Genomic DNA, 24094 nt, shown 5'->3' with positions numbered 1-24094 from the left:
ACAGAAACATACACCAAGATGGAGCGAATCGGTCTAAGTGGGGTTTGTATGGTGACACTTGGGCTGAACTTTATTTAGACAAGAAATATCCCTCAACAGACAAACACAGACACCCCAATATGATTGTGACATCACCAGTGCTTGATCTGGCCCCTTCAGCAGAGGAGGAAATGAAGAGGATGGCATTGATTGGCCAGGGTACTTACCCACTGCCCCCACTCATATTCCAGTATTTCCACCCTTTGGTTTAATGGACAGGCTGCCAACCGACTCTCTCACATGCATGAGAAACAGAATGCCGAGTGGGGGCTCCGAGGGGGCATGCGGCTGTCACCTTGAAAGGGACGTTTCTTTGGGACTTGATGGGATTTGTGCCTCCACCTTCATGGAGGCAGCAAGGAATGTTGGCTCTCAACAGAGGTGGAAAGTTCATGTCCAGAAACTACAAATTCAGGCCAAGGTTTTGTTTCAGCCAACCAGTTGAATATAAAGAGTCACAGTCACACATTATTCAGCTGGTTGAAACAAAACCTTGGTCTGAATTTGTAGTTTCTGGACCTGAACTTTCCACCTGTACAGTAGTTCCCAACCATAAGCTGAAAGCAGGGGCTTAGGAAATGGGGAGGGGGGCATATACCCCCAAAATTCTATTTAGATTCATTCATCTCCCCAGTAAATAGACCTTTGTATTTAAATTATTAAGTTGTGCCCCCCCCCCCCATATCAATCTTTCTCTTGCACTGTTGGCTGAAACTAAATAATGCAGGTGACATCAGCTCATCTGGATATCGGTATTTCCTCATAGGATTCACAGGAGTGACTGAGTAATATAATAAAATGAAAATGAGTGCAAGAAACAAAAAATAAGAGGAAGAAACTTTATTCTATTTTGGAAATACAAAAAACATATCGCCTTCTTTTCTAAAAATACAAAAGTGGACACGTCAGCATTAATTTTAAGATGTACTTGCACTGTTCCTCCAGCACAGGACTCACATGTGTTCAGTGAGGAACGTGGGAAGGCAGCTGAAGCCAGGGATCCGGCTGCAGGTGGAGGGACCGAAGCCCTGGAGCTTCCTTGGGGAGGCATGTCTCTCGTGTCGTGTTGACAAAAGGGAGATTTTCCTGGGGTGTAGAAGAGGAAGAATATGGAGGGGTAGAGCGGGGTCAGTGAAGCGGTTTGGCTGGGGCCTGTGCTCCACTGCCGGATGTGTCCGTGTGCACAGAGGTCATGGAGGTCGCAGAGGTCTCGGAGGTCATGGAGGACCTAGAAGCCGAGGAATGGAGCTGGGGCACCCTGCCCCCGAAACCTATCAGACTGTCCCGTGACCCAAAGATGGGGGGCGTGGGACTCTGTGACTTGGTAGCTCCGGGGCCCCCGGAGTAGCATGGACCCGGGTGCGGGCTGTGCAAGTGGGGCGTGTGGTACACCCCAGGGTCTGGCTGAGGCTGGAAGTGGGATTGGACCTGCAGCTGTCTCTCATCCTCGGTCTCTCGTCGTTCTTGAATGGACGCCATGACGGTCTTGGGAAGGCTATCATAGCACACCGGGGAGGGGTTCTTCAGATGGGGGGAGTGTCTGCTCACCAGGACTGGGCACGGCAACTCGGGCAGCCAAGCCGAGAGCTGGTTCGTGGGCTGGAATGGCAGCCGGCACCTCAGTGAGGGTGGCCCAGTGTGGACCAGGCAGTCCATCATGGTGAGGGTATTAGGGCTTGGATGGAGTAAGCTGTCATAAGACAGGCTCCCATTACGGCTGTACAGCATGCCAGGTGTCGAGGCGCTGCTGTGGGGGGCCGAGTCCTCAGGCTTGCAGGGTAGGGCCTGGAGCTGGTCCCGGTACTGGTGTGACTCCCTCAGGCTGAGAGATCGTGAGTGGAGGCTGCACGAGTCCAGCTGCAGCAGGGAAGACCGCAAGGCCCAGGGCGCAAGCTGGTTCCTGCAGTCCGGAAGGTCCAGGTCAGGCTCAGAGAAGTAGTCCTGGTCCCTGGGGACACCATCCAGGCTGGCTGATGCCGTGTGATGGCCAGATATTGTGACCTGCATATAACACAGGTTAGGCACCGTACAACCCTTCATACCTGAACGGAAATTGTCAAATCATTAGGTTATGGGTTTGACAAAAGAACACAGTAACACATGAGCCAAGCCCCTTTCACAAGGACCTCTGAGAAAGCAGTCTAGGGTGAAGCAAGCAAGGACCGTTTATGAGCAGCCTGGCGTCTCCTAATGTCACACTCACCTGCTCTCCCGCGGCACAGTACTGCACCTTGGACACAGACCCAAAGGGAGCTTGGTACTTAAACAAGGCTTGGGCAGAGAGGCCTTCAAGAGATGCAGAAGAAAAAGATTATACTACCAGCAATGTCTTTCCGTGCCACATGAGCAGATCTGGCAGGGAAACTGGGAATAAGTGTCACAACAGGATAAATGCCTGGGAACAGGAAGTACACTTCCTGCAGTATTGCCTACGCAGTAAATTCTGTTCCACTGTCCTTGTACAAAACACCAACACCTTTTATCACACCTGCACCGGATGACTAATTTTTTTCCCCCTTACATCAGTCGCTCCGTTTCATTAAACACATCACAGCATGTTCTTAAATGCTGTGATTGTCTGTTGGCTCATTCAGGGTATTACTAAATTGCTCCACCAGATGGCAGCAAAACTGCAATAAGAGGAATGGTGACGGCCTGACCTGGGATTCAGAGACCTTATCCCAGGAATGTGAACACAGGAGATAGGGCTTCTCATTCTAATAAAAACACTGAATAAGTTCATTATTACACCACTTCATATATATTAAATAAAATAATTAATATTCAGATTACTATATGTATACTTCATATATATTTCTGGAACATTCTCAAGAATTATTCTGGCGAAGAATAGATTATCAAAGTGATACTTTAGTCGTTCCTGTAGGGAACTTCCCCTTTTGCCGATCACATCTCGCTCTTCTTGGTTCACACATAGGTAAGATCAAGCTTGGGGGGTGAGAGCTGGCGGTCAAAACCCTTGTCCAGGGGGCCCAGTGGTGACATAAATCTGCAGGCCCTGGGTCTCACACTGGTGACCTTCTTACCACGAACACCGAGTATTAAACCACCGAGCCACACACTGCCCCCAAATTTATAATGTGGAGGCTCGTTAGCGGTTTGTATTTACGTATAAAGTCATGGCACATGCCTAAATGATATTGCATTTTGCCCAGTCTCATGCTTGCCGTTAGAATCTGCTGGCATACAGGGGCCCCACCTTCGCTCTCAGCCAGTCCGGGTTTCGGCTCGCAGTCCTCGCCAAAGTCCGGCCTGGGAGCAAGTGTGATCACATCCAGACTTGCTTTAGACTGACAAGGACACACAGACAGGCGTTAATGGAGTTTTACACTGACATCAGGGTTAGCGATCCTTCACTCTGGCCATGTGTCCCAATAGAGCTCCCATGAACCCCTGAGGCACAGCCAGTGCTAAAAAGCTCAAATGCAGAAGGATAAAAGAGGAATGTTTACGGTTCAAGCTCACCTTGGTCCAGAAGGCGTCACTCTTCCCGTTGTCTCTGAACATGAAGGTCATCTGTCCATCTGAAAGCTCAGGCTGAAGAAAGGGTGGTTGGATAGAGATGAGGGGCTGCTTCTTGGGGGGCACCATGTATCTGCCAATCAGCACAAGAAACGGAAAGAATCATGTCCATCAGACCAACCACGCACCTGAGCACCATTGGTAGGTAGTTAGAGTAGGAGACGAGTGCTAAAGGCAGAACCCTTCTACATATTATTTTGGCTATTAGGTCCATTCCTGTGTTACCTGGGAGCAAGGGGACTGCACAAGACGTACTCGGTGTTGCCCCAGCAGCCACGTGAGAAAGGGTTGACTCCTCCTTTGAACTTCCCGGTTACCTGTAGAAAACAGATTTATTTTGCTTACGCTGCAGGTTTGGAGGAACAGGATGAAATGCAGCAAAGGCAGGTTCGGAGGTACAGGATGAACTGCAGCAAAGGCAGGTTCGGAGGTACAGGATGAACTGCAGCAAAGGCAGGCTTGGAGGTACAGGATGAAATGCAGCAAAGGCAGGTTTGGAGGAACAGGATGAAATGCAGCAAAGGCAGGTTTGGTGGTACAGGATGAAATGCAGCAAAGGTAGGTTTGGAGGTACAGGATGAAATGCAGCGAAGGCAGGTTTAGAGGTACAGGATGAAATGCAGCAAAGGCAGGTTTGGAGGTACAGGATGAAATGCAGCAAAGGCAGGTTTGGAGGTACAGGATGAAATGTAGCAAAGGGGCACTACTGACTACCTGAAGAATAATGCAAATAATGCAAAGTGATTCAGAACACTTTATACCTCTCCGGCCTCTACATCAATCAGTGTTTCCCAACCCAGTCCTTTGGGACTCCCAGCCAGTTCACCTTTTTGCTCCCTCCCAACTCCTCTCACAGAGTCCCTATTTTTACTGGATTGTCTCAGGCAGGGGTGGGGAACCTGATCCATGGAGAGCTGCCGTGGGTGCGGGTTTTTGGGACAATCAATTAGCCAATAGCAGTCATTCTCCAGTCCTGGGTTTGGTTCCGCTCCCCTGGTTTGAGGTGTTCCCGAGGATGGGGTTGGAAAACATCGCACTAGGCCTAAGCTGGCCTTCTCTTACCTGTTCATTTGTTGTGCGCCCCCTGACCACCAGCACCATGTGGAAGCCAGTGAGGCCGCCCACTGGGATAAAGAACAGGCCTGACACGCACATGACCGCCAAGCTGGTCCAGGAAGTCAAGGTGTTTCCATCTATTTTTTGCCATAGCACCACAGTGAAGCTCACACTTTCATTGAACTACGTCATGTACATGGTTCACTGTCACTAAATGTACACTAAGACATATTTATTTAATACTTCTAAACAGATTTGGCTTTACGACTGTCAAGCGAGTGTTTACTAGTGAACAAAAATACTCCAGTAGAGCTTAGTACAGATACTTCTAACATCCCAAGGCAAGTGTTCTCCTGAAAGCACGCAGGACCGCAGAACAGTCATGAGCGTGATTAATGAATCACGAACAGCATGAGTAACCCTAACCCGCAGACACATTTATATTCCACTGTACAGCTGAAGGAACCCAAAAGCGGCAAGCTGCTGCCGGGTGAAGGACAGAAGAGATGTAAAGATACGTGACAGTGGTCTGTAGGGCTTCCAGACGCTCCAGGTGGTGCATTACAAAGAGGAGGCCAAAGGAGAAGACGCCCACCATGTGGATGCTGAGAGACAGCAGGAACAGGAAGAAGTAGCGGTAGTTGCGTCTGCCAATGCAGTTGTTCACCCAGGGGCAGTGGTGGTCGAAGTCCTGGGGGGACGAAAGCCTAAATTATAGATGCGATCTGGGGGGGAGGTGATAGCTGAATAGACTCAGCCTGCCCCCAGCCCTCACCTCCACGCAGTGGTCACACACGCTGCAATGGGAGCAGCGCGGAGGCCTATAGAAGCGGCAGGAGGCGCACCACTTCATGCGCACCTGGATGCCCTTCACCTCCACGTTCTTGTAGAGTGGCGCGCGGAAGTCGTCCTCCTTGTCCTCCTCCTCTTCGGTCGCTGTGGGGGGAGACATGCGGAAGCTTGCAGGCGTGAGGCCCCGGCATGTGAAAACACACCCCAGAACAAATCCTTCCCACTAATTCAGAGCAGGATTTTATGCCAATTAAAATGCTGAAATAGTGGTTCATTCATTGAATTTGGACCAGATGGTGCAAGTAGATAATAAAACTCTACACAGATCTACTCCAGAGTTGGTTCACTTTTGTCTCAATGCCATACATTAAAACTAAAAATGAATATTCACTCCATAATTATACGAAACCCTTTAAAACAAAAGGTGATGTTTTTTAATATTGATTATAAGTCAGCACCAGCTCCATTAGTGATGGACATTAGGGAATACTCCAGTTCATCGATTGTGTTAATGGAAATAAGATAAAGTACCACAAGATTTTTTTTTCTTTGGGGGGGGGGGGGGGGATACTGCCAACCCTTTAGTACTCATCTTCACCACACTGCCCTGCAGTCCTCAGAGTACCTGTGGTAGGTGTCTTCAGCGACAACACTACAAAGAGCTGTTCATTCGCGCAGTTAAGTACTTTGGTCGCATAAAACCTGGGAAAGGTTAAACCACTCACACGGGAGAGAAGGTGGGATTACTGACCTCGGGGGAAAACGCCAGAGTCCATGAAGGTGGCCATGCCGAAGTTCGCCAACACGAAGACGAAGACGATGCCATTATAAAGTGGGACTGCGGGGGAGATTGTCCGGGTCAGCCAAGGGCACCTGCATCAGTAGGGACAATTCTCAGTAAGATTCTACCATCAGAGCCAGGAGCTCAGTCAGGACATATGATGGTCGAGAGCTGACTGTGACACACATCTGAAGTTATGTGAATCGGTTTTAGATGGTAGCACTGTGTAGCGCTAGGGTTTAATTAATTTGGAGAAACGTGGTCAATGCCGCGTGGCTTAATGAAAAAGGCAGGGACGCCTCCGTAAGCGCTTCCTGCTTCAGGCAGAACCTGAACATTTAACGTCACGAGGGATCGCAGACGGACTCTGAATTTGCCTGTGACAGGTAGCAGACATTGCAGTCTAACAGACAGCAATTATATCATGTGCGTGAGGCTCAGTATTCGTACTGCGACAGGCAGAGTAACCGAAAGAGTAGGCACCGTTCCCAGGTCAGTGAAAGTACGCATTGATGACAAACACATTTATGTAATGATCCTTTGATATCGAGTGAGCTGTGCTGACACACTGCCGACTTTGGCGATTCTGTTCCTGCAAAATGAACACATCACATCGTCCCACAGGACGCCGCTCCCGTGAAACCATCTAGCGCGATGAAGCTGGCAACCGCATATCTCTCTAAATGCCAAAAATAGCCAGCCTCGACTCTCTCTCCTCCCTTTCATGACTTCAGTTTTTCTGGGACACAAAGACTGTTTGCTTTGCATTAATTCAGCGTGACTTTTTAAAAGCGCGCCGTAAAGACCGAAGCATTACTGAAGTACCACAGCAGTCACATATATTTATTTATTTATTTTTATGACCTGTGTTTGGTGCAAAGACAGACCAGGATCTATAGAATATACGTGAGGCTAAGAATAGGCAGGATGTTTGAATGTTAAGTAAACTTCTCAGATGCTGCCAGTCATGTTGGTCTGGGGAAAGCAGCCTGATTTCTAGAATCTGTGTCCAGAGGTGAGGATTTCAGGTCCAGAGAGTACAAATCCAGACCAGATTTTGTTTCAACCAACCAATTGAGTATAAAGAGTCACAGTCACAGAGTTCTTAACTGGTTAGTTGAAACAAAATCTTGGTCTGGATTTGTACTCTGTGAACCTGCAATCTCCACCTCTGTATCAGGTTTTATTGATCAGGGAGCTCCTCAGCTAAGACAAAGGGCTTCAATACAAATTCAGACATATAGAACTGAAACCAGTTTTAACCTCAGATGGTCCTTCACCTAATATCAGCCATATGGCCACTATGTTCAGTTCCGTCACTGATCTTCAGTCTGTCAAACCAGGAGTTCTAATGGTTCTCGACAAATGTGGGCTCTAACAGCTTTTCCTTGGCTTCCACTTGCCTTTCAATTCTCCAGCAGCCTTTGGCAAAGTTTACCACCAGATGTTGCTCACTCTTTTTCATCTTGCCTGGAGAGGCTGAGCGATTCTGACAAGTAACCCATAAAGCCTGTCAGATCCTTTCAGATGACTGCTTTTAGCAGCGAAAACGCCCTGTTTACAACCTGGTGCGTCCTGGAGAGCAATGGTATTGTGTGCTGCAGGGTGCTGAGCTGGATGGTCTACTCTTCATACTCTTTATAGACACAGTTAAAGGGCAGTGCAGTGCAAGACTGATGTCGGGCTCCAGGCTCACAGCATTCAGAATGCTCTAAAAATGGAAGTACAATTATCTCAAGGGAGGAGACTTTTTCGAACTTTGTTATACGGCTGTAACACTCCCACCTCTAGACTGCAGTAGTTTGGTGGGATTCTGAAAACAAATCAAGTAATACTGACATAAACTGCTGTTCTAATGGTCTGAGATGCCCACGGCATCACTGGAGTCAACCCAAAGAATGTAGAATGTAAGAAAGTAAAAGATTACTCATCTTTAAATGTTCTTTTCTTTGGTCACAGAGGGAACACCTCTGACCCAACTGAAGCAGTGATTTTACTCCTATGAAGCGAGTAAGTGCCAAACATCACGAGTCACACAGAAATGAACCAACGCCACCCAAACACTGAGCGCAAGGCAGCTGTGAGTCTCGCAGTACATTTTTGCAGAGTTCGCCACAGACAAGCAAGGCAAGCTGATGGTGACAGTGAACTGGCCACTGGCATGAGCAAACTGCAGTCGTGGACAAGATTTTCATAATTCATCATTCATTTGCCAGATCCCCTAAAAGGCCATCTTTATTGCTTCACACGAGATGTCTGTCGCCCTCCAGGAAGTAAGACCGTCCTGCCTGTCACACAAAAATAATCCATAAGGTGTCTCTACTCGATGATGTCACAAAGCCACAATTTTGGGCTGATTCACATGAAGTCCACCGTATCTTATCAGCCGCGAGATGGCTTCCTTTTCATGAGCTAACCTCTAATTTTGTGTTTTTCTTGGTGTACAGGGACCCTGCTGAAAACATAGGTCTCATGTAACGGTTTCCTAAACATCCTATTCATCTAGGTTTTGAAAGGTACAATCATAATAAAATCATAACTCCCTGGTCTACAACTTATATGGTCACCCCTCCCCTTGCTGCTTGATATTATCCCATATCAAACACATTACGGTTACCAGATTATTTTCTTTATAGAAGTAGCGCTACAGTATCGGTAATAAGGCTACAGACCCCTGTGCTACACAACAGAAACCCCACGTGAACTGCAGGGGTGCGACCACCACAGCGGATCAGTGCTTCAGACCCAGAATCCAGAACCAGGTCAGAGGCTAATAAAAACATTTCAGTCAGGCATCCTACATGTGTATCGCATGAGAATTTAACGCGACTGACTCAAAATTCTAGTGTTTCTTTCATTTCCCAAGATGCCTATTCTCATTACTATATTTCATGAAGGTTGAGTACCTGTTATTAGAAATGTCAGAAAATTAATGCTTCTATGTACAAATATTTGTCCGGGTCCTCACTCAAATTTTCAAGACCCAATTAAATTCTCTCCAGCTCAATGGCTCTATTGAGTTTCATAAAGCTGTGGGCAAGTACAAGGCAACTCCAGGTTTAACTCTCTCTGTACCAGTTTGGTCATTAATTTAACCAGACAAAGATCTGTCATACATTCGCTATCCACTTCTGTCTTCTGCAGCAATCATCTATAAGAATAATTCATCAGAATCTCTCACATATGTGACCCATTCGCAGCCTTACCAAGCTCAGACTTCCATCCATATTCCATAACTTACCCAACATATAGTGTCACAGAGAGCCTGGAACCTGTCCCAGGAAGCCTGTGGGCACAGGCAGGAGATGCCCCGGCTTTTTGCACACTTTTGAGGCAGCAGTCCACCTCCCCAAACCTCTCAGTGTATCTAGAGTGGGTGGAGTACCAGAAGGAACCTGAGGACACGACATGGATGTTTTTTCCATCACATTGCAGACTAACGGTTGCTTGTCCTGTTTGGTGGTGCCTACCCATGATGGTCTGGGGGGGGGGGGGGTTACGGCTGACCCAAAGCATCCTGGGATTGTTCTCTCATATGTTTACTGAATGGGTCACATCCTGTAGAATGACATCTTAATTATTTGTGCTTTTACACGGGCAGGACTCTAGCTGGCCTGAGATCTGATCGAGTATGCAAACACAGGAAGGAATCCCTTATTAAACTAAATAATTCACAAGCCCAGAACGACTAACTGTAATCCGGCTCGACCGTATGGGTTGAGATTTCTATAATAGAGTTTCCCAATCGGGTCCTTGGGGGATCCGCAGGCAGTCCAGTAGGGAGCTAGGAGGGAGCAAAAACATGGACTGTCTGGCAGGGATCTCAGAGGAAGCAAAAACGTGGACCGTCTTTGGGTGTCCAAGGACCGGATTGGAAAACACTGTTGAAGAGACATCACTCAAAAGATCAAGTGGTTTACTGTAAATACAAGTACATCTCTTGCAAATACTCAGTCTGACCTTTTCCTCAAGGTTATCACCCTCTTTCGCCACTTTGGGAACAGCAGTGGGGGTGGGACAGGAGGGGGATTTTACAAGCCCAAGAAGGCAGGTTCAGGCTTAATCTGGGCTACAAGACAAAGCCTGTTCGTATGGTAAATTCCAAGAGGTTATTTATCAAAATCCAGGTCAGAGGAGTTGAACACCAAGTGGAGGTTGTACAACCCAATTTTGTGCTGGAGGGATTAGCCCATAGCAAGGTCCCTCCCCCCCGTAGCCATCTGGAGCCCATAGAGAGTTGATTACTTTGCAAAATGCCTGGCCACCACAGGCCCTAATGAAACAGTGCAGTGCTATTAAATTGTCTGGCCCCGTGAGCGACTGCTTTGCAATTTGAAAGTATCCACCACCCCCCCACCCTCCCCCCCCCCCCCCCGCCATAAAGAGATGCTGATTCCATCAGAAACAAGCTACTGTAAACAAAAAGAAAGTACTTACACAACCAACCGTAGCTTATCAGACTAAACATGGAATCAAACAAAATAATAAAATGGCTGTAAGCTACAGTCATAAAAAGATGATATTCGTTAGGGACACATCAGGAACAAAGCATCCTTTCAGGAAAAAGCGGAAGCAGAACATGCAGGGACTGGGAGGAGATGAGGACCTGGCCTGGGAGATCTCCTGGCGTCCACATCACCTTTCCTGGCCCAGAAAATCAAGGGGGTCCCTTTGCTTATCCTTGGCAAGCAACTCACCTTCTACAAATGTGGCTCAAAGAAAGAGAACAGACTGACAGCTGGTGATACTCATCCATCCACTTTCTGTATTTGCTTGTCCTATTCGGAGTCATGGGGTGGATCAAGAGCTTATGGGCACAAGGCAGGGAACCACCCAGGATGGGGCATCAACCTATTAAAGGGCGCAGTCACAGGCCATTGGGTAACACCAACTAACCAGAGAATGCTTTTGGACTGGAGGGGAACCAGAGAACCCACAGGAAACCCCATGACGACATGAAAACAACATGCAAACTCCACACACATGAAACCTTGGCAGAGACTAGAACCAAGGTTCCAAAGGTGCGCAGCAACAGTGCTATGCACTGCACCCCCACGCCGCCCATAAGTGATATCCGTTTTGTTTTTATTTTATTTTATTTAGAAGTGTAATAGTTTGGGGTCACAGCCAATATAGGGTGTGCCAGGGAGGCAGAGAAAAAGCTTTACTATAAATACACGCTGACCTACTTATCAAAGAGTAACCACAGGAGTACAAATCTCTGTGTCTAGCTGAAAGCGCTGACAGACAGTGTGTCTGTGTGTTCCTCGTCTGAACAACAGCCCAGGGAACAGCGCTGCAAGAAAGCCAGTATGAGATTAACGAAACTGCGCAGGTTAGCAGAGAACACCGCCTGCAGCTCTGCCTCAGAATCCCAGCCTGATGTCACTCACACACACTTATAACTGATACTGCCCAGTCACATTCGCCCACCTGCTCAGACTCGGCTGATAAAAGGAGGAGAAACGGTCAGGAATTTATGCGTTTGTAAAAAACACTGTAATTCACACAGCGACCCATAGATTAGTCTACCCTGTTACGGAGGATTTCTGTTAACTAAGGAGCTGGATTCCCCACAGCCGCAGTCCACACCGCTCCTGTGAGGTAACCAGCGAGAGGTGACACTGAAGGTTCTGGTTCGGAAGCATGTATCCATCAACTCAGAGGGCAGGTAACAGAACTGTACAGTGCAGAGTCGGGGAGGTGAGGACACAGTCTGCCTTCCTGCATTCACTGCAGTGGTGATGGAAGGGTTAAAAATTACAGCAAAGCAGTGAAATGCAGGCACACACACACACGCACGCACGCACACACACACACACACACACACACAGAGTTTATAACCCCAATTCCAATTCTACAGAACTGATTTTAAAAAGGTTTTGCTAATGAGTTTTTAAGTAATAATGTTAAAAATGTTAAATGTAAAACAAATAACTTACATATTCGAAAGTCATTTGTCCATCACAGGGCCTGTATTGGGGGTTTGGTTATTTCTGTGGGCATGTTTTCTCTGATCTCATCCCAGTAAAAGTTGTGCATGCACACACACACACACACACACACACACACACACACACACACACACACACACTGAGGCCCCAGGTGCCCTCTCCAAAGGCACCGTTGGAGCCGGTCCTCAGTCCTGGGGGAGCACAGGAGTCGGAGCGCGTGCCGGGGATTTGCATTCTGCCGCACCGAGCGATGCTGACGTTTCCTGTTGTGATTTATCCCACGTGTTGTGCACGGCACCGAGCCCAGCTCTCCGATCCCCCTGGACAAAGGCAAATAAATCAAGGGAGACAAGTCCCGGCAACGAACACTCCACCCGGGAAAATCGAAGGCAATAACATTTCATCCAGGGCGGTAGCCTCCACCGCCTCCGCTGCCCGATAGGTAGCAGTCTGCAGGTACCCATTAACAAACCTTCCAGACCAGGGACTTTGGTAATGAAGATATCCAAGATCCCGCCCACCCCCCCCACCCCCTAGGCAGCCCACCCTCGATTGCTCTGTATTTTCACGCTAAGTTATGAGCTGCTCTTCCTTAAAAAGGACACGGTAGCACAAGGGCACCAAGAAGAAGCAAACTATTAAAATGGACGTCAGAGATCCTGAGAAAATCAGCCTCCTCCTTTTGCGTCAGCTCACTCTTCTCCTGACGGAAGGCGGCCCCATCAGTTATGAGGCACTCCCAGGCTCGGCAAGGGCGAATGCAGGACGTCGACAAAAATCCCCAAACAGCAGACAAAGGTGCTCTTTTCTTTGAGCTGTTCGTCACTGTCAGACCCCACCAAAGTCAGAACAGATTTTCTGAATCCGCTGTCTCACAAACAGCACCCTCTCGTACACATGCCCCATCAGTAACTGCATGCAATGTACCCTCTCAAATGCGTTACTGACCCAGGCAGCTGGACGAGAGGCTGGCACGCCCCCCCACTGCCTTCTGCAGTTTTGTTTCAGTGACATGCATGCACTTCCATCCATAACCAATTATCCAGTGCAGGGATGCAGTGACCCACTAAAAACAGGCACAAGGAGCACAGCAGTTAAAAGACTGTGGCTCAGCTGACTTGGACACATCCAGGTATATGGTGAAGAAGGGGCTAGGATACTCCTTACCATGCACTGAAGAACAGACCTCTAGTGGGGGGAGGGGGGGCATTAAATCATGTCTTCTAAGTTTGCTTTAGAAAAACTCAGATAGCTCCTGCTTCAATCATTTTGTCAAAGCCAACTGATCCACACGTTTCTGCCTTGTGATGTATGTCGAGATTTGGCGAATTGTGCCAAATCTAAATATCTAGATATACTGTACAGTCTAAAATAGTGTAATTTCAAAGTGTAATACTTTTGGGCTCACTGCCATATTTCTCTGTAAACAAACGGATGAATGAACGGCTTTATTGCCAACACACAAGACTATCCTGTCTGTGCAGGAAATACAAAAAGGAGACAGGAAGAATACAAAATGCAGAAAAAACGAAATCATAGAATACAAAGTAAACAGAATATAAATAAGTAAACAGAATATAAACATGAATATAAAAGGAATGTAAAGAATGAAAATGTAATCAGTGTAAACAGAGAGAAAAACACAAGCAGGAGGTGTTTAAATAAGTGATATGTAATAGATATTCCTCTCCTTGTGATTTAGTTTCACAACAAATATGAAAATATTACACGTTTCTGCAGTGTAATTAAGGAAACATTGCACACAGAAATACACAGATATAATTCAGGCTTTTATTAATAAAATGTCAACGGTTTGCATTAAATCATTTGTAGGTAATTTTTCGTGACTGATAACTACTGCATTCTTAATGATGCTCCAAAAGTCACCGGGCCTAGCCAAGGCTACCCCCCCACCCCCCCCCCCCCCCCCCCCGCCCCCCCGTTGATAGCCCAGAAACCCTGTTGTGCTGGATCGCTTTTGGGCTACGCCTGTGCTCTGTGGGTTAACAGGCCCTTTGAAGTGAGACTCCCGTTTTTTTTTTAAAGCGTGCATCTCTGCTAGCTGTCGTGATAATAAATCAAGCGGCACCTTGGATGCAGAGCCAATCGGAAAGCAGAATTGCCGTGCTGTATCACAGGCCACACTCCACAGATAACCAGTCAGGCGTTTCCCATGGAAGTCTGTGGCCGACCTGTTTCCAAGCAACCGTGGCTATTTATAGAGTCTATTTAAATGTCATCTTCAATTTTGTTCCACCTACCCTTGCCATCACCCCAACTTCAGGAGATCACACAGTGTCCCCCAACAAAAGCAAATAAATCAATCTGCGATCTCTATTTCACTGGGATATTCAACAACATTAGCAACCTCTGGATTGGTTTTGAGAAATGTCACCTCGACCGTCCTCTATCTATTTTTAGGCAGGAAACTTTTTTAAGCATTTGACCCGGGTGAGGCAACAGATCTCCAATGGTTTTAGGGTCAGACCACAAAAACAAAGTTTTATGTTACTGAACAGCACAGAAATGCAGCATTTCTTTCCAACTAAACCAGCTGAAAGATCCTTGATATTTTGGGCGGGAAAAGAACAACATCTGGCGATATTTACTGTCCTCTGTACTTCTGCTCTTGAGTATGGGAATTGGTCTTCGGCAGTGGAAGATGACATAAAACAGGTACGCGAGAACAGAAGTACGGTCAAACATGCATGTTGAGAGACACCCCTAGACAAGACATTAACAAATTAACAAGCAAGAAAAGCTGAATTAATTGCTAATTATTCCCATTTTTACCCAAAACTAGAAAGTGAAAGCTAATCAGTGATCTGAATACGTGATAATTGACAACTGCAGCACAGGGTAGCTCAGCAATAGGAGGCCTGCCAGCCATTCTCATCTTTCTGCCAAACCCGGGTTTTGTCTGCAAACAAATATTTTGATAAACCACTGAACAAAGTCTCTGAAACAGGAATGACTCAGGAATGTCAAGCTCTTTGTCTAACCGGCATTTAAAATGCAAAAGGGAGCTCGCCTTGCTGGCTATATGTAATGTTTACCACCCCAATCTTCAGTCATTCATTAGGAGAGAACTCTGAAGGTAAGACCTAAAGTATATCTTCTGAAGGGCCCAGACAGTTCCTGATCGTTGACTATTCTTCTTGACAGAATGACATGCTACAGAACATGCAGTGCAAGGCACAGTTACATGTGGCTTGGCACATTATTGATGTCACCTTGCCGAAGAAGCATGCAGGCTCCCTGCCACCAGCTGGCCGACCGGCTGTTCCTGCCCTCTGGTTAACTGGGCTGCATCCTTCAACTGCGGCGTCACTATCTGGCCTCTGGGGGCACCAGTCTGCCTCACAACTGTGTGTAACAGTGAGATCTGAAAAATAAGTTTAACCTTAAAAAAAAAGAAATAGAAAAAGAATGAAGGCCACAAGGTAACCTAAGTCACACGAACAGCAAGTTAGAATAATAAGGTAGAGTATTTATTTTTTTTGAGCAAAAGTGTTACACGGGTATGAGAAGCTGCAACAAAACTACTGAGCGGATCCAATGAACAATGACAAGGGAAGAAAGGAAGCCAACTTTATGCAGATCAGGAGGTACGAGCACCGAGCTCTCCTCTGACACTCTCCCAGCTGATCAGGCGGTACGAGCACTAATCTCTCCTCTGACACTTCCCTGCAGCTGATCAGGAGGTACGAGCGCTAATCTCTCCTCTGACACTGTCCCAGCTGATCAGGCGGTATGAGCGCTAATCTCTCCTCTGACACTCTCCCAGCTGATCAGGAGGTACGAGCGCTAATCTCTCCTCTGACACTCTCCCAGCTGATCAGGAGGTACGAGCGCTAATCTCTCCTCTGACGCTCTCCCAGCTGATCAGGAGGTACGAGCGCTAATCTCTCCTCTGACACTCTCCCAGCTGATCAGGAGGTACGAGCACTAATCTCTCCTCTGACACTCTCCCAGCTGATCAGGAAGTCCGAGCGCCGAGCTCTCCTCTGACACTCTCCCAGCTGATCAGGCGGGACGAGCGCCGAGCTCTCCTCTGACACTTCCCTGCAGCTGATCAGGAGGTACAAGCGCTAATCTCTCCTCTGACGCTCTCCCAGCTGATCAGGAGGTACGAGCGCTAATCTCTCCTCTGACACTTCCCTGCAGCTGATCAGGAGGTACGAGCGCTAATCTCTCCTCTGATGCTCTCCCGCCCCCTTATATAGTATAATTTATTATTTTTATGTATTCAAGGGCCCCTGTAAAGTGCAGGACCCACTGAATCTGTCAGGGTATCCATGCCCTTCCGACACCCCTGACTACAGTAGTACAGTAACTACCAACAGCCCCGAGCACTACTGCATTCACCACACGCTCGACTTAAAATCAGCATCAGCTGAAAAATGATAGCAGTGCATATTGTGTGTTGAAATGCAGCCCCGACCTGGAGGGGATTAAACCGAGGCAACCTGGCTGCCTCTCCAGACGCAGAGAATGTGGTCCGTTTGCTCCTGCTGATTACTCCAGCTAATACTATTAATTCTAACAACAAGAGGAATTAGTTGGGGTGACCTTGACGGAGCACAAGCCATTTCCGGTGATGGGCGCTGGTGTGTGTCCACATCACTTTTCCAAAGCTCTGACACATAAGCTCATGCGTCCCACTGCCCTACCTGCTTCTCCTGGCTAACAGACACGCAGGTTGTAATCTTGTAGCATACAACACTCCACCGGAAGACAACTTATGTATCTAATGTCAAACATCTATTGTGGTGATGCTAACCCGCACCCACGATGGCCCACCCATGGTAAGATTGCCCACCCCTGACCTACAGTAAAGCCTACCCTCGGCGCAAGGCAGAGAATAACCCAGAATGGGGCACCAACCCATCACAGGTGCTCACAAACAAGCCTCTGTATTCCTCTGATGTTTTGAACGTTCTTCTCTACTTAGTGTGCTGGCCTGTGCTGACTATGTCCAAGCCTCCCAACCGGATATCACACTGCTACATTTTCCATTTCCCACATTTTCTTCCGCCAGACAGCATCATGAAAGGATACAGTGTCAACCGGGAACCAGGATGCCAGATGAATCCGCAAACCTCTAGTTTCTGACACTTGTGAGTCATTTTTAATTCATCCACCCGCTTTACTAAATAACTGCTCCAGCACAAACTCCATATCAAACGTTATGGTTCTTTTCATTCCTTGTGGAGCTTTGTAACATCCCTCAACAAATCAGATCCCTCATAAATAATACTGAAGGACACGCTTTGGTACTACTGCAATCAAATGAAAATGTGACTCCTGGAACAGTAATTGTAACAATAATTGTTCTGAAAGTGAAACTTAAGTCCAGGGAGACAGCAAGTAGGCTGGGGAAGCTATGATAAAGTTACCCTCTCTAAAAATTATTTAGTGTGATAATTTCAGTGGTGCAGAATTTACCGGAACTGTGGATGATACCATGACAACCTTTGCATGCTGGGGCCCCACAGAAGGAACACAGAAACTCCCCAGACAGATTTAAAGAAAGAGGGTCTGTCAGACATCAACTGTAAGGAAAACAATCAAACCAATGATTAATGGGGGTCACAAGATGATTCTCTGAATATGTTTAGTTTTTATTCATGTTTTAGCTGCCCCACCCCTATCAAATTTTACCATTAGCAATGCTTTAGCTAATTTAATTAAACTGGTGGACCCATTTTATGGGAAAAAGCATGAGATTAGACAACTTTTCAAGCACATTACAGACACTGATCACTTAACAATCAAGTTCTATACTTACTACTAGGTCAAGCAAATTGGCTGATGAGTGAGGAGTCGCCCATCAGCGATTTCTCAAGCGTACTAGTGGGTTTGTGTCGGGCATCTTTAGATATTGTTTTAATGTCACCTTTGCACCATTTCTAACATTTTTAGTATATTTATAAACAGGGAGGGCCATAACAGGGTGGTGCAGTGGTTAGCGCTGCCTCCACACAGTGAGAAGGTTCGGTCCCGGGTCCACTCAGTGTGGAGTTTGCATGCTCTCCCCGTGTTCATGTGGGATTTTGTCAGGGGCTCCAGTTTCCTCCCAAGGTCCAAAAGCATGCAGGATAGGTTGATTGGTGTGTCTAAATTGGCCCAGTAGTGGCGTGAGTGTGAGTGCCCTGCGGTGTGTTGGTGATTGGCCAGGGTCGGTTCCCGCCTACATCCATTGTTTCAGGGATAGATGGATGGATGGGTGAATTGACATAACTGGTACAGAAGTACGCATTCACCTTTAAAGCGATCAGTGCAGCAATCGATTGTTGTATCAGTACAAATGAATACTTTTTAATGTACATTTGAGCTGATATGATAAGAATACTGCTTTTTAACCTTCACATGCTAAATCGTACTTTCTTTTGCGGTATAAAGGTTAAAATGCGCGGGAATTTCATGTCATAGCAGCGCAAATGCACCTAAAATATATGCACATTTGTACTGTTACAATCTATTGCGGCACATATCGCTTTTAAAGGTGCATGCGTACTTGCGCAACAGGTATATATACATGCATCCCTGTTGTTTACACAGTCCAGTACTAGATAATAAAGTGTAATAAACAGAATAGAGGAAATCAGCTCTAATATATATTACTTAGGTTTGCATACTGTAAATACAGGTAATCGTTTATATTTATATGTATTAGGCCGTCGATACGTAAATGGCGTTTTAATTCATTGAAAGTGGAGATTTTCCAAAACTCCATTCAGGCTGAAGATTTTCTGTGTCTATGTGTAGACAGGGAGTTTTTGCCTTGCGACTCATGCCCTTTTTAATCGATAAAAGTCAGTTTTATGGAGACACAATGATCACAAGATATTTAGCTAAAGTCTCTGATGCAAATTTTTGTTTTGTTGCTAAGAATATACACATCGTGTGGATGGAAACATAGTTACAGATGGACACAGCAGTCCCGTCGTATTTTATGCGGCCAAATTATGGCCTCATCCAATCAACAGCACCCACAAATCAAAATGAAATCTAAAAAAATCAAAACTTGCAGCCTTACAACTCAGTATAGCAAATGACAGCACTTTTGGAAAGAATATTGATTATATCCATTTCAGCATAATCAGAACACTATAGAGTATATAGCGTATTGGCAGCAACATGGATAATTATTAATTGTTGAGTTTAGCTAGAGGTTTCGAGTGGTCAATTGCACACCTGAGAACCAGAACATCTCAAGCTGAATGAATTAAATTCCCCGTTTCAGTTTTGCGGACTTCAGAACCATAACAATTAAAATCCTCTCTTATCTGCAACCTGAGAGCAGCCGGTCCCTTCAGCCACGAACTCATTACAGCTCCGCTGTCTCTCCCCACCTCAGCTCTCCTCCCCGTCTGGCTCTTCAGCACTTTCAGACGCAACCAGCAGAAACCGGCAGAACCTAAATTATGTCCAGCCCATAATCTCCGAATGATTCCTGGAAAGCCAGAGTCTCCAAATGTAATTGAGCGGGAGCAATAAAAAAATAGTATGGGGGGGTCGGGGGGTGGAAATGAATTTGGCACGCAGATAGATGGAAAGAGCTGCCTGCAAGTGCTGCTTCTGTATTCTCATGCTGCCATTCTCATTCTTCTAGTCTTAGTAGCCAGTTTTCTGGGGCACAAAGGGAGTCTCCCACGAACCCCTATGCCAGGGGTGGTCAATCCTATCTGCAAAGGGCAAGTGTGTTTTTGGGGTAACCTTTAGGTCAGTTGTTCAAACTCTGGTGTGAGGACCCTTAAGCCAATCAGTCCTCTAATTAGTAATCTAATTAGGGAGTTGAAATGAAAACCTGCACACCCGACCGCCTTTTCTGGATAAGGTGGCCCATTCCTGCTCTAAGCTGTCTGAAGACAGAGTGACCCTAAGGCCCTGTTCACAGCTGGTTTTAACATGCAGCCTGGGTGACAGTGCTAAATACAGGTGTGAACGCAGTCAAAACGCATTGAGCTCAGATTTCTCTGACTACATCCAGAGGAGGTCTGGAACACATATATGACCACATTCTTACAGCAATGTGAATGTGAATGTATCCTGGACCGCACTGAAGGATCACCTACTCAGCTGACGTTCTCGTGTGAGCAGAAGTACATTCCACAAGGAAGAGATGCATTCTAGGTAGAAAAACCACCATATTGTATTGTGTCACCTTGAGACAGCCACTTGTCTGTTTGGTACACAGAGATTGTGGCTGACCTGGCCATCCGATCCACAGAGCAGGCTTAGGGATGACACCATAATCCAGATTCCCCATCCCGGGTTCTACTGGGCTGTGAGGGGCACCACAGAGTCTGCCATACAGTATCTGGCATGCCAGCTGGGATGCCGAAGACCAATGAGAGAAAGTCCTAAGTTCTGACACCCCATCGGTTGTGGTAATCTACCCACATGCAGAGAATCAGGGTCTGAGTAGACAGAATTGGGTAAATACAAACCAATCCCTGGACCAGAAATTACTATGAGCACCATCTAAGCCCATAAGATTAAACGACATATTTGAATTGCAAAGACTATTGCAAAAGCAGACATTTTCCTCATCTGGTCACCTGTTTCTGACACAGGAGACCGACTGTAGGGAACACCCTGGCGCTGGGACCCCCCCGGGACTGTTGAGTCATGGGTATGGTCCCTTTTAGCACCATGCCATCTACTGCCAGCACTCTGTAGATAGAAGCTGGAGGTTAAAGGTCAGCGAGAGAGCACTGCCAAAGGTGGGAATCCGAGCTGCAAAATGGTACTAAGGGTTAAAACATTACTGTCCAGGAACGGGTCTCATGAGCTGACGTCTCGAGTTTTTAGGAGACTATAGCACAGATCTCCAGGGTCATTTCAGACCCATATCAGACAGACAGCAGCTCCATCCCCTGCTGTCAAAGCCCATTCCCACTGGGCTGAAGCACACAGGGGCCTGGAGTCCACATCACTCCGCCTGTTTAAATGCCAGCGTGAGGAGAGTTCCTGGGGTTGTGGTTAATTGCTGGCAAACTTCAGATTGTAGAACAGCTATGTCAGCGAGGAAACATGGAGATAAGTTGAAGACTATCCTAGTTACTGTAAGGAATAAATAAAGAATATATAAATCAATGTGTTATCAATTATAATGAACAAACTAAAGCAATGAGGTGGTTCTGTCCCACAGATCATGCCTCAGATGGTGACTCCTGGATATTCCGCCCTCACTCCTGTTGCCATAGCAGCCACAATTTCAGATGGGACAGGGAGCACATTTGTCAGTGGATATAAAGATTAGGATTAGTTTTCTGCCCAGGAATAATCTGAAAGTAAACCTTCTATTCCCCGGATGAACAAATTAAGGCCAAATATCAAAGCAAAGTGATATCAGGCACCTCAGCAACATGGAATATGGTGACATTAAGAATGTATGGAACAAGGTCAAACTCAGGCTTAATATCAAACAAATCTTGTTTTTTTCTCTCCTGATTAATTAAGGTAGATTTCCTGTCCGGAATCCATTCTGCTTCATCGAAATACTTGTATTAAAAAAAAAAAAAACTTACTGTATAATCCCACACGAATCCTTTGGCTCATAGGAGTTTTACTTACACAAAAATGTTATGAGGGCAGAAGGAACAATGATTGGTTCAGAGAGATAACCAATCAGATTGTAGAGGAGGTGGGTCCAACCAATCAGATGCTTTGGTCCTGCCTCCTCTAGTTACTGGGATCCTCCTCCTCAATGAAATTCGTCAATGAAATACCAGCAGATCATCAGCTGAGTCTGTGACCAGAAGGCAGTCTTGAGCCATGAGTTTAACATAAATTATGAAATGAATGCATACCATTTTAAAAGTCTGCTCTCACCAGTCATTTAACGATATCACCGTAAAGGTTTCTGCCAACACATGCGGGCCGCCAGGTGTCCGTAATACTGCCATCTCTCCTAGAAGTCTTTCCTCAGTCAAACAGGATGAGATCCTTGGCAGTGTGAAAGACCGCCGCAGCCAGTAGTCTTCCAATATCACAGATGCTGGGGCAGCATTTGAGAAAAGTGCAGCTTTTACCCCGATTTCACAGTAAAACAAACCATCACCCGTGTATGGACAGTTGTCTGGCACTGATCTGAGCTTAATTGATTTAGTGTGGAGACATGGGAGATATACCATTCAGTTTGGAAGCACCGAGAGGCTCTGTGACGGGGAAAGGCATGTTGATGACAGAGCGCTGCTCCCCGGATGAGATATGGGGATCAAACTAGCACTGCGCTTCATTTGGGTGGGGGAGGGGGGGGAAAGACAGCCGCCAACTAAGCCGATTAAGTTCAGGAACGCAGCCCCCCTTTGGTCTGGGCATCCAAGGGCATTGCAATATTTCTAGATATCGCCTAATACATCCACAGTGAACAGTTAAGGTGCTTCTTTTTTAATATCCCCTTTCCCCCTCGGTTGAAGACAGGATGAAATTTACTACATGGTGGACACTTGTCTATAAACTGCAATTCTACAAAGTGTTTTGTTAAAATGTGCACCGTGTAATTTAATAACATTTCTATAAAGTGTAATGACGGGAATTACAAGTGGGGTCCCAGGTAAAACTCTGAACTACAGACAGCCACCGATGTAGAGACGTGGAAAGGCAGCAATAAGTACGCAAAACGGGAAAACACTCCCGGGCATTATTTTACATATATAGGCAATATTATACAGGACTCATATTTTGAAAACAGGCCTATTGGCCTGAAGGTTAACTATTATTATTTCTTTTTTTCTACATAATTAAACGAACAAGCATACAGCAAAACGATTTAATGTAGCTAAGACTGGAACGCAAGTACAGCCATAATTCTAGCCAAATAGGATTCATTAAAATTAAGCAAATTATAGCCAATCGAATGGAGCGACGGTTTCGGTGAGCTAGACATTTCATTAAATATAAATGAAAAGATATAGGCAGGTGGGATAGCTGTAGCAATACAATATAATTACATTTATCGTAACTAAACAACATAATTTACTAAGTACGATGTACTGAAAACAGTATAAAACGTCAGTTATTATAGCTTAAGAAATAAAAAAGTCACGTTTTCATATCGTTTCTACTTGATCCGGCACTTGCTTTGCAATGAGTAACGACGCTTATGGTCTACTTCTAAACTGCAAAAGATCTCAACAAATATCGATCAAACGACACACACACACACACACACACACACACACGAGTGTATGTTTTCCATTCATCTATAGTAAGAATACAATAATAAAGAATTATATAATAAAGGCAAACAAGAGCAAATATACTAAAACAACTTTTATGCTAATTTACGGTTACGCATTAAGCTGCCAAATAAAGTCGCAACCGCAACCACTTGAAATTAATAGGCGGGGTAAGAGTTGCACAAAAAAGGGAAAACTGGAGAAGTAGTCAGTGGGTGCATCTCTGCAATAAAATAATAGCAATAAAAACCAATCACCTGCGAAACTTACGTGAAAACGAAAAATAAAGTTGTAGAACCGACAAGGAGTGTGGCAGCGCTGGACACGGGGATAAACGTTGTGGGTTTAAATGTCTTTCCAACGATGCCGGGCATTCTGTAATTTCCACATCCCTTAATTATTTATTCCGACCGAGCAGTCGTACTGAGATTCACCACGCTGATCCGCAAAACTGAGCTACGTCTGCAAGCGCCTGTGCTTAACTAAGAAAAACGGAAACCGCACATATTCCAAGATGGACAGAATAAGCAAAACCGCATCGTAAACCTGGAAATCCCACTCGGGCAGCCCAGTCCAGCACCGTTTTAAAGGAGGAGTCTGCAGTGTACAGGGGCGTGACGCGGAGCGGAGCCGGAGCGTCCCTCAAACACGATCCGGAGCAGCTCTGTCGGGGTCTCACTTTGCGTCAGATATTCCTCAGCAATTCACCGGTACTCAGATACACCTGTTCATGAAAC

The 24094-nt window shown here is 46.2% G+C and overlaps 1 protein-coding gene across 4 annotated transcripts; it reads right to left on the bottom strand.

Annotated features, from left to right (window-relative positions):
* Positions 1-864: 864 nt before the first annotated feature.
* Positions 865-24094, bottom strand: LOC125727768 (palmitoyltransferase ZDHHC8B-like). 4 transcript variants are annotated; one of them, XM_049004685.1, is made up of 11 exons: positions 23628-24093; positions 15399-15550; positions 6182-6303; positions 5414-5574; positions 5157-5329; positions 4645-4747; positions 3808-3899; positions 3526-3655; positions 3260-3350; positions 2243-2325; positions 865-2040 (listed from the first exon to the last, which is right to left on the bottom strand). In XM_049004685.1, exons 3-11 carry the CDS (start codon positions 6216-6218, stop codon positions 1168-1170), a joined length of 1743 nt encoding a protein of 580 aa, XP_048860642.1. In that variant the 5' UTR covers positions 6219-6303; positions 15399-15550; positions 23628-24093; the 3' UTR covers positions 865-1167. The 4 variants fall into 4 exon arrangements, with proteins under 4 accessions (XP_048860642.1, XP_048860640.1, XP_048860639.1 ...); XM_049004683.1 differs by lacking the exon at positions 15399-15550 and having other exon boundaries at positions 23628-24094; XM_049004682.1 differs by lacking the exons at positions 15399-15550; positions 23628-24093 and adding an exon at positions 9453-12669.

Source organism: Brienomyrus brachyistius, unplaced genomic scaffold (assembly GCF_023856365.1).
Source record: "Brienomyrus brachyistius isolate T26 unplaced genomic scaffold, BBRACH_0.4 scaffold117, whole genome shotgun sequence".
NCBI lineage: Eukaryota > Metazoa > Chordata > Actinopteri > Osteoglossiformes > Mormyridae > Brienomyrus > Brienomyrus brachyistius.
Note: the sequence above shows the minus strand (reverse complement) of the source record. Positions and strands in the feature narration are given on the sequence as shown.